Source organism: Bactrocera oleae, chromosome 6 (genome assembly GCF_042242935.1).
Source record: "Bactrocera oleae isolate idBacOlea1 chromosome 6, idBacOlea1, whole genome shotgun sequence".
Lineage (NCBI taxonomy): Eukaryota > Metazoa > Arthropoda > Insecta > Diptera > Tephritidae > Bactrocera > Bactrocera oleae.
Genome location: NC_091540.1, coordinates 59,731,782 through 59,743,848, shown reverse-complemented (window position 1 = coordinate 59,743,848; position 12,067 = coordinate 59,731,782). Strand labels below are relative to the sequence as shown.

Sequence of the window (12,067 nt, the reverse complement as noted above, 5' to 3'; positions counted from 1 at the left end):
GGGAATACAAACTTGCATAGAGTTTTAAAAACTAAATGTTGCCTACATTTTGGCGCAATACCAAATGCTATTGAAATCAAGCACCTACTAAAAAATTAATAATATATATATGTATATTTCTACTATGAGAGTTAGACACAGTTTTAGTAAAAATAGGTAAATAAATGTTACTTAAAGTTTATTGCATAATTAAAGGCTTTTTAAATATACTAAGAATATTATTCATACGAAAGATGAATTTTGCAAGCTTAGCATCATTGTTAAGACAGCGCTAAAGATTGTTATATAAATTTTCCAACTAAAAATGTATTATATACTAAAAAAAAAGGCTTTTTTCGAGTAATCGAAGGAAAAAGCTCTGCTTCGGATGAATTTTAAAAAACCTTTGTGAGCAGATGCATTGTTGAATGAAAAATGATTTTTTTGTGCTGCAAACCCCTTTTTTCATCCACATCCACAGTTATAAAACGACGCAAGAAATCGGGTTTATTCTACTTAAAACGCTCCAAATTATGCCGAGAAATTTGCTTTCAATTAAGTTTTTGTTGAATTGTTAACGTATGTAATTCTCCATGTAAAATATTAAGTACTCATTTGTCTGAGATGCCTATGGCATTAGCAATTTCACGCTTAATCAAACTTGGATCTTCACTAACAATATTATGAACTACAATAGCTCAATGATTTCTGGTGTGGGTGCGGTTTTTGGTCGTCCTACGCATGGATGGTCTTCAAGCCTAGTACGATACGTTTAAATTCACCAGCCCAAAATTTAACGGTGCGTTTTGAAGGTGAGCACTGCTTATACACTATACAAAGAATCTTATCACTGCGCGATTAATAATTAATTTTTTCCATTTTAAAAAAATACTCTAACACGTCTACCACAAATGGCTTGTAAACAAATACTGATAATTATTGATAGAATGACTTATAACTTTGCATGTGTTCTGACGAAACATGTACGAACTTGAGAAAAAATAAATTGGAACTAGTATTGCTATTTCTTGGTGAGAGCAAAAACTTTTCAACCAACTTGTACAAACAGCCAGAAGGATGCGTTGGACACTCTATAAAGTGTATATATAAATGATACGCGAACTGTTCCCTCAGTTTTGAAATATCGTTATGAAATTTTGCATAAGTGTTTTGCTTTTCAAAAAATACTCACTTGTCGGATCCGCCGACATCTGATCACAATAACATATAGCCCTGACCGAACGATATCAAGTTTTTCTATGGAAAAAATTTTTATTTGACAAGATATCTGCACGAAATTTGATCTGTGAAGGGTATTATAGCATCGGTGCAGCCATAGTCAACATTTTTTTTCAATTTTTTTGACAACAGTTTCGTAAAATTTAAAGCAGCAGACTGGCAATGTTAAAGGAATTTTCAATTTTACTTTTTAATAAGCATTCAGTAGAGAGCTTATGATAATAGCGCTTCTCTCCTTGTTATGTACGACCTTTGGCTATATATACTTGACGTAGACTTAAAAGCCGCTTAAGCTGATTTCGAACGACTGTCAGATTCTCTTATGCGAAGGCACAGAAATACTTTTGCGTAAGTTGTTATTGTACTTACAGCCTAATTGTATGCAACGTTTTATCCTTTTTTATATGTCGCTGCTGGTACTGCATATTACAAAGTCTGCAATTTTCCTTAAACATCTTTCATTAATTCAGACAGTTGAAGACTCCCAACCGCTGTGGTGTTTCTATTCGAGTAAAAGTGCTTTTCTTGAAAGTGTGCAAAATATCGCATAACTACTTCTATAGTTTCAATACGAATCAAAAAGGCAAATATTTTAAATTTAACAGCCTAAAGGTGCGCTGACGTTTGTTTTTTGTTTTTGTGTGTATTATTTATCGTAAAACCTACAGCGCGTGTTACATTCTATATTTTGTTTTTTTTTTGTCCAATTATATAAAGTATTTTTGCGCCGAAACAGAAAGCAAAATGTAGGGTATTTACATAAAGATGACGGGAAATATAAATAACATAACAAATAAAAATAATAATAAAACAAATGTCAATAAGTCAGTCACGTTCTGTCGCGCTAATCTAGAATAAGTCTTTGGTGTTTGTTTTTTTTTGCTACCCTTTTGTGCCAGTCAAGAGCAAAAATGACTTGTTGCGTTTAACAATAAAGGAAGCGATGGGCTTGGCTTACAAGCTTTTAAGGCACAACAAAAGTAACAAACTTAACTGTACAATGTATCAATATCGGTAGCTCTGGGGGAATAACCTTTTATTTAATGTTTTCGACACTTTTTAGTAAATGCGAAAATTTTCCATACCCATTTGCATACATATGAACACATATTACAATTTAAGGCTTCCCTCGGAGCAAACGTTAAAAAAACAGAGTGAGTGAGGCGTCGTTGCGTGACAGGCAAAGAGCCAGTTTTCACTCAAATCTTCAGTTCGCCACATTTGAAAATATGTGTTTCGTTTGTTTTTAGCTTTTAGCTTGTACCATTTGGAAAAGTTTTCACAAATAAAAAAGTTTTTCGCACAAATACTTGATTTTGATAGATAAATTTCTTCGGAGATTGTAGCTTGATTTAGACAGTAATCCATGCCGAATTCTGTGAAGATATCTCGAAAAATAAAAAGATTTCCATACAAAGACTTGATTTGGAATGGTCAGTTTGTATGACAGCTATATGTTCTAGTCGTCCGATATCGACGGTTCCACCAATGAGCAGCCACTTATGGAAACAGTACGTGTGGAAAATTTCACATCGATATCTCAAAAACGGAGTGACTGGTTCACGTATATACAGACAAACAGACTGACCCACATGGATCAATCCACTCAGCTCGTCCGCTAATCATTTACATACATATTAGATATACTTTATGGGGTGTCCGAAGTTTCTTTTTCGGTGTTACAAACATTTGCATGCAAACTTAGTATAACCAGTGGCAAAATTTTTTGTTTTCGTACAACTGACTTTCAATAGCCTAACCTCAAAAGTTACCCGCACAAAAAAAAAAACGCAGAAGAAACTTAAGTGATTGCAGCTCGTAAAGTTCTATGAAGCTTACCAAAATACACCTACACTGCTAGACATAAGTATGCCGCCTAGCTTTTACTTTTACTAATGGATGAAAAAATGCGAAACTGCATATGTAACAAGTCTAGCACATGGTTCGATATATTAATATTATTTTTTACTTGCGAAAGTTCTTAACAAAAACCTAAAACTATAGAAAACATTTAAAAAATCAACAAGAGGAGATTTGTACAAAAAGCAGCACAAATGTGAACAAAAAGCAGACAAAAAATGAACAAAAAGCAGAAAGAAATAACGAGAAGTTAAAAAATTGTTAAAGCTGAACAAAAAACATTACAGCAAACGTCGAAAGAAAAGGTTGTCTTCGCTTTTCAATCAGCAAATATTCATTGATTGACAAATAATGCATGATATACAAAATTTCCTAGACATATTGTATATTCATGTAAACGGTGTACACCTACGAGTACAAACATGCAGTGACATATAAATAATTTACAAAAGTCCCATAGTGTTGCTCGAAATGCTACAAATGCTCTCAGGATGTTACTCATACGTTATGGCACACACTAAACTGTTTGATATTTCATATAATATGCACAGTAACTGCTGTACAATTGTTTGTGTTGCTGGAGTATTTCTTTGCAAGCAAGAAGTTTACAAATTCACTGTCCGCCTGAGCCATTTCACTCTCCAAATGTGTCTTTGTGCAGAAAATGATTGATGCGTCTTTACCCCAGTAAGTCAGTGGGGTAGATACTGAAAAAAATATTACTTTAACCAAGCCACCAATATTAAAAAAGAAAAACGTCCAACATTTCAAATTGAATTAAAATTCGCATGTAAGAAAGTAATAAAGTGAAAAGTAGTAATGGAACCACCGCCACTAATTTAGATGTGTGTGGCTTTCCACTTGAATGATGGTTTTGGTTTTAATATGTACTTTTGAATATTCTCTATTATTTCTTTTCTTCACTTTTGATTGCAAACGATAGTTGTATTGTTTGTATTTCTAATAAATTAACTGAAGAACATGCGTTAATCACTAGTTTTAGAATATTTATTAATCACTCAAACCTCTGTACGTCGTTCTTGAGTTTCAAGGGCAAATGATTTAAATAAAAAAACACACATTTAGCAAAGAAAAGTAGAAAGTATTAAATTTAAAAACGAGTTAAAATGTTAACTTCGGTTGCACTGCAGCTATAATACTCTGCACATATACAAAAGATTTCTTACAAGCACTTGATTTCGATCGTTCAGTTTGAATGGCAGCTCAGATCAATGCTATAGTGATCCGATCTCAACAATTTCCTCAAAGATTAAGACATTGTATTAGGTTAAAACCCATATCAAATTTCTTGAAGATACCTCGTCAAATAAAAAAGTTTTACAAAAAGAACTTGATTCAGATTGTTCAGTTTGTATGGCAGCTATACGTTATAATGATCCGATATCGACGGTTCCGACAAATGAACAGCTTTCTACGGAGAAAAGGACGTGTGCAACGTCATAGACTCTATAAAGTATATATGGTATAAACATGATCAGAGTGTCGGGCTGAGTCGAATTAGCCATTTCCGTCTGTCTGTATATATGCGAACTTGTCCTTCAGTTTTTGAGATATCGATCTGAAATTTTGCACCCGTTCATTTCTCACCAAGAAGCTGCATATTTGTCGGATCGATCGATATCAGACCACTATAGCATATAGCTGCCATACAAACTGAACGATCGAAATAAAATACTTGTATGGAAATGTTTTTCATTTGACAAGATATCTTCACCAAATTTCGCATGGGTTACTGTCCAAGCCAATGTTGCACATTTAGAAGAAATTGTTCAGTTCGAGTCACTATAGTATATAGCTGCCATACAAACTCTTTCGTATTTGCGCTATTTCAATCGCTCTCCCCTACTTCCGTCCAACTCAAACAAAACGCGCAAACAGTATAAGTAATTACTATTCACCTCAATTTCACAAAACGGCGAAGATGCGCTTAATGGAACGAGGACAAACCGCGCAGTTTTTGCCAATTTATTTTAAAAATATTTGTATATACATGTTTATATAGGATATGTTTGCAATAGATAAATATTTAAGCTTGTCAGCTTTAAGGGAGTTAATTAAATGGGAAAAGGCACGGCTTCTTTTCGTTGTTGTTAGATTAGCGAAAGTTAATATTTCGTAAAAGTTTCGTATTTTTAAAATTTTGTATAGAAAAATTTGCGAATAAAATTCAATGAATTCTAAATTGAAAAGTTTCTATTGGCTTTGAGGCGACATGACAATTATGTATGTACTAAGTATTATATGCTGCTATACAGGGTTGTGTCCTAGGTCAAATTTCTTATTTTCAACCAAAAGCGTTAATCAAATAAGGGAATTCTTCAAAAGCAATGTGATTATAAGGAGGAAAATGAAATTTAATTGCATTAGAATATATTTGCACATTTTTAGCAGTATGAACTTAAAATATATGTTTATATATATTTATATTTATCAGAGTTTGTATTTTTATACCCTAAACAGGAAATATAAAGTTTGCCACAAAATTTGTAACACCCAGAAGGAGACCCTATATAAATGATCAGCATGACGAGTCATGTCCGTTTGTATATCGCGAACTTGTCCTTAATTTTTGAGATATCGATCTCGAATTTTGCAAACTTTCATATATCTCCAAAATGTTGTTCATTTGTCGGAACTACCGATATCGCACCACTATAGAATATAGCTGCCATACAAAGTGAACGTTCGGAATAAAATACTTGTATTGAAGGGTTTTTTATTTCATATCTTTACGAAATTTACATGGGTCATTGTCTAAGGCAATGCCGCAGAAGTTGTTCAGATCGGATCACTATAGCATATAGCTGTCATACAAACTTACCTAACAAAATCAAGTCCTTGTATGCAGAACTTTTTTATTTGACAACATATCTTCACGAAATTTGGCAAGAATTATTGCCTAAAGCAACACCATAATCTTCGAACATATTATTAAGATCGGACCATTATAGGTCTTTTTATACACTTTTATGCTGTAAGAAATGCAACTGTGGAGGGTATTATAGCGTTTTTGCTCGTTTAAATTTGAAATAAATTATAATGTCTGCTGTGTGTCGCCTTCGACGGAAATTTTTCGAATCGATATTCATGTTTTCTAACTTCTTGTAATTAACTTAAAAAATTCAGAGAAATTACACTTAATACTTAAATATTCATATGTGTGTGTGCCTATATTATTATATATACATATATCCAGTCTGTATAAACGTAACGGCTCCTCGAGGGACATGTAAATATTGTATTTGCATTATAGAATACACCGACTCTTCTCCATGCATCGTTTTGCACTCGAAGCACTCAGAGTATGAAATGTGAAATGCAGAATTTGTGTAAAGCAAAAAATGCAAATATTTTTACATCAAACGGTACCAAAAATTCACTTACACAATGGCACTGAATGAGATAACCTATTAAATTAAGTGTTTAACAAACATTATCCTGCAGCGCAATTTATTTTCGCTTTTGAGGCGATTTTATTTACATAAATAAATTTAAATGTATGCGCGAAGGAGGGCAATAACAAAAGTTCACAGACTTTGTGTGAAAAGTGAAAAAAATTATATATTTTTTCGGATGAATAATTTTCTTCTATTGTACATATTTTCGATAATTTTTTAAAAATATTTTTCCAACTTCTTCGATTACTTCTAAAATTTTTTAATTTTATTGTATGGCATTTTGTTATATATTATATAATATTTTTCTGATTTATGCTTTTAAAAATAATTATAAATCTTCGTAAACTCTCAGCGTTGCTTGAACTGCAAAACGAGGGTGAGAATGAATTACTTCCGGGACGAGGTAAATCTTGAAAGACCCCGTGAGCACTCTGAGTCAAAATTTCTCCTTTATCGCAGCGGTTATGGTCCTAATATTAAAATTCTTACCGGATGCCATATTTTCAAAATATTTTAGGTGGAAATGATAACAAATTGATACTGATAACCAAGATTCGGATAGCGATAACCAATACCACTTTTATCCATCCTAATTTAAACGGTTATCAGATTCGACGCTTTGTTTTTCTTCGATATTTTTTCAAGTCCAAACATGTATTTTATTCCATTTGCAATTTATAGTGTGATTAAGCTCAGCTATCATTTGAAATTGAAAAATCTATAAAAAATAGCCATAGAAGTTTCTTCAAAGAAGACGAGCTAGATACCTTCAGAAATCCAGGTGAACTAGCGGGAATAAAAATAAGACGTCTAAGCAGATTTATGATAGGTTAAGGGTTATGTGTCGATAGTTGAGTTCCAGCTATAGAAGTTTTTTTTTTTTTTTTGCTTCTTAAAGGCCTGACTGCCATTAACAGTGCAAATGTGATCACCCTGCTTTTCTTGGAGAAAGAAAAGAATCTACGGCCCAAAATAGAAGTATATTATGATCGATATTGTTTTGTAAATAAGAGCACTGACGGCTAAACTTTCACCAAAGTATTAAATATCGGTACAAAAAAACCGATATTTGTTTCGAAAAATTTAATCACTAGCTTTAATACATAGGACGAAGTTAATTTGTCGGCATTAATTAACCGTTTGAGAATTAAATAAACTGTGTACTAGGCGAACAAAATATCAAAATCTGAAAGTTTTTTTACACATTTTGTGGAACGGAAATGAAATTACTCTCCTTCCAAATAATTAGAAGAAGTCGCAAGACCTACCAAGGTTGCTGTTTTTATTGAAATGTTGAAGTACTGCAGACAATAGGAAACAGAGCTAGTCGGTCATTTATTGAAAAGAGCATTAAGAAACATATGGCATGTGATAAGGAATGCATACAATATAATAATGTATGCATACAATACATATATTCGAGATTTTTAGGTTATAACTAATGATATCGATTCTGGCTCTATATCAGTACCGACAACATTATCAGCTGAAAACGATTTATTTTAATATAAAATTCTCTCCCGACATTTAAATGTAATGTCTTATAGATTTCTTAAACCTTTTGTGATGAAAAAAGTTGATCTAAAGAAAATATTCAAAGATGGCATTGTAAGTTTTTGATAGGAATATTCAAAAACAATAAAAATATAGTATTTTCAGCGGAATCTACATGCACACTCGGGTAGATTTTTTGTTAGCTATGTGAAGCGATATTTCTATTTTCTAGAGATTAAATTACTGTTTCTCTCTCTTAGTGAAAAACACGAACGTGAAAAACAAAACGATTGCATTATTTTATATTCATTATAAGAAATTGTTTCCACAAATAGGAAGGTTAGTTTGATAACTGATCTTTCGCGTTATATTTACAACTTTCTATTCTCAAACACATCTTTCTGATTTACGAAAAATTCAGTGAATTGAAAGTCCTTTTGTTAATATTTCAAATGAAACGATGAACAATTTGAGTGCTAATTTAGTCCACAATGAGTTCACCGTTTTTCAAATACGAAACCACACACATCTGTACATACATTTTGTATATATAGATGAGAACATCACCTAATTGCATCCTTTGAATAATTAGAATAAACTGAGTATGCACATTAAACCTAACTGCAATTTCCGCTTATTTCCTTTTATTGCAGAACTTTATGACTTATATGAACTACTTTGATACATTGGTGGTTTTCGCGCTGCCGTTCGTTTCGATATTCATATTGAACACCATAACCAGCTATCGCGTTTGGAAATTTGCAACCGTGCGACGCTCATTGACAATGCAAAAGAGGTAATTAAAAATCAGTTATACACGATCAAAGCATACACATAATTTAAGAATTTTTAATTTCACACATATACAAAAGTGGACACACCAGTTAATTAAGTGGGCTAAAGCTAAAGTATTCTCTTGGATGAGGTTTAGATTAGAAGGAGAAACAGTTAATGACATATGTATACCATTCTACTTTTCGGAGTGAATTTCATGAGAATGTGATAGGAAATACTTAATATTTAGCAATTCTGAAAGATTTTAGATTTAAATAAATATGGAGACCTTTTAGACAGTACTCTTTTTTAAATATAATTTAGAAGATTCAGGGGGTTCCGATCAGAGTTGAAAAATACATTTTTCTTAGAAATTTTTTTAGATGAATGGAGTTCTAGATATTGACTCAGGAGCAAGACTTATATGATCTTTTAGGTTTCTGTAAGTCCGAAAATATTTTTTTCAGAACCAGCAAGTTCAAATAGTTAGTTTTCCTGGATAAAATAGTTAATTAAGAAACTGATGTAAGCTCATCTATTAGGATTATTTACCCATTTAAGTAATTTTACATACTATTCTAAGCGTTAAAAAGTTTAATTTGAAAGGTTGAGCTTTAAAAATTAGATAATTGGAGCCTCTTTAAAAATAAAATTAGAAAACCGGAAGAAAACTTTTTAAAACAAAATTGTTTCATTACAAAAATATGTATTTCATAGGAAAACACATCAATTGTCTAGAGACTCGCTGATGTCTTCAACGTATCTTACGACTTCATTGAAGAATCACAAGAATTCCACAGCGCAAACTATGCTGACCGAACTTGAGCTACCGATCTGCAAACGAAGATTAGGTGAGTTTATTTAAAATATACTTGTATATGAATTTTAATTTAAAAAATATATATATTGACTATTATACTATAATTATACAAATTTTGAAAATGCTAAAAGTCTAAATGGGTTGAGAATCTTTAAGAGAAATTCGGTGGTAAATGCAGTGTTTAATTTTTTCTTATACTGTAATATCATTTTTAAGTTGTTTTTAGGACTGTAATATCATTTTAAACTAATGCAACAAAAATTGTGTGCATAAGACGAAAGTCAGATAGCCTTCTAAATTTCTAATTTTAGTTTTGTCCATATTTGCCATAGTTTAGTGTAATTTTTGCCACAGTGTACTTTTCTGATAACATTACCTTTTGAAATTTTTTGGAAAATGCCTCTTCGAAAACTAATCTAAATGACCTTTTCGTGAGCGCACTAAATGGTTAAGATATATCTCAAAATTTTTTCTTGTGAATTTTTACTAATTTTTTATATGTCTATAATATATAATAACATTAGAAAATATATCAGAGGTCATTGCATATTCACACTACTGTTATATTGACTAGTATAGAATATGAACAAGTAGAACATAAAACGATATATTCACTGATTCATAAGATCTATTTAAGATAAATTATAATTTTCATCAATTGAATTCATATAGTCATTCTCCATTTAATGTCCGCGAAATAAAAATATTAAATTCACTAAACAAATATGTTTATTTAAAGTATTATCACAACTAATGGAGAGTGTGCAGCCGGCAATGATGCGCATTTTACCGAATTTATTAAATATATAAGTCATCATTTGAAACAGCGGAAAGCGCGTATTTCTGCTTGAATGAGCTTTTGTGGCTTTTCCAATTGCGAATCGAACAAAACATTGCACAAATCATGCTGAGTAACGGAAAAAACTCACCACAAATGGTGACTTTTTATTGAAATACAATTGAATAGCTCTTAAATAGACAGACAAACGAGCCTGTATGAGAGTGTGTGAGTGCATTAAATAAATAAAACAATTCGTTTTCGTTTAAAAGCTTATCATATAAACTGGAATAAATAAGCAGTTATTAGTCCATTAATGGTTGCGTCATTTAGTGGAAAATCGCAGTGAAAAATGCATTTAACATACATTTTTGTTGTTTTTATACCCTGAACAGTGTATATTAAATTCGCCACGAAGTTTGTACTACCCGGAAAGAAACGCGAAAAAAATATATACAATCAGCTTGACAAGCTGAGTGGATTTAGCCGTGCTCATCTGTCTGTATAGCATACACAAAGTGGTCTCTCAGTTATTGAGATATCGATCTGATATTTTGCATACGTCCTTTTCATCCCAAGAGGATGCTCATTTGTCGGAACCGCCGATATCGGACCACTATAGCATATAAGTTCCATACAAACTGACCGATTGAAACCAACTGCTTATATCAAACACTTTTTCATTTGTGAAGGTTGTTATTGTTTCGTTGCTACCGAAGTTAACATTATTGTTTGCTGTAATAACTAAATGTGTCAGGCAATTTATTTTCGTCACATGTTTACACCTGAATTTTGTGGTTACTTTCAGCGAAACAAAAATCCACCGCCCACCAACAAGCGGCGGTAACAATAGATAACAGCGAGACCGGAAAACTGTCAACGGTTTAATTCGCTACAATTATGAACACACACACAAAAACATAGAAATTGGCAAAACGGCATGAGAAATGCGAACTAGTTTTGTCGACCTTTGTAATGCACCCATACACCCATTTAAGTTACTCAAAGGTATTGAGCTGGAAAATGGCATTTCAGAGTACTGCTTTGTGATGTTGAGCTGTCCACCTTCATCAACGACACGATATGCTCACGGGTATGCGTGTGTGGGCAGCTATTACCAGTGTTGTAGGCAGATTGTTAACCTAGAGGGTTTAAGTCGTTTCTAGTAACACCTTATTTTACTTAAGATAATAGTAACCCGTAAATTCAACAAATATCTGAAAGTTTAAATTAAAGTTAATTAAAACCAAAAGATTAGTTTTGGATTAATTTTTCACCAAATAGGGTCTTATTAACTTAACTGCGGAATTTACTTTAAGTAATCTAAATTTTCATCTCTCGGAGAAACTCAAATGTCGTCTATTAAAAATGTGATTTCTAGTGGTCATGCTTGGTTCAAAGTGGATAACTTGAAACGTACTGAGCATGGAACTGAGTAAGAAAGATCTTTATCAACGCACAATTCTATCATTCTATAAGTATTTTATCATACATGGAAATTTTTTTAGTTATTATAGCGGTGGAAAATATTCCGCAAATACATTTTAGTTGACACTATTTTACAGGATATAAATAAGCGTCCGTTTTTATCACATTGACCCAATCGGAGTTTAAAGCATTAACAGAGAAGAAAAACTGTGAGGTTCTTAAAAGGAAAAAAAAATCACCTCGAAATACATTAAAGTGAACCAACTGTCGACAGTT

At 32.2% G+C, this 12,067-nt stretch overlaps 2 protein-coding genes across 8 annotated transcripts in view; one reads left to right on the top strand and one right to left on the bottom strand.

Annotated features, from left to right (window-relative positions):
* The window catches only part of fry (Protein furry), a 113,464-nt gene that overhangs the window by 34,194 nt on the left and 67,203 nt on the right, over nt 1-12,067 (bottom strand). The window lies entirely within an intron of this gene.
* The window catches only part of CNMaR (CNMamide Receptor), a 45,802-nt gene that overhangs the window by 3,203 nt on the left and 30,532 nt on the right, over nt 1-12,067 (top strand). Inside the window, exons 2-3 of the mRNA XM_014238284.3 lie at nt 8,645-8,787; nt 9,483-9,616. Of these exons, the coding sequence (XP_014093759.3) occupies nt 8,645-8,787; nt 9,483-9,616 (277 nt within the window). The remainder of the gene's footprint in view (nt 1-8,644; nt 8,788-9,482; nt 9,617-12,067) is intronic.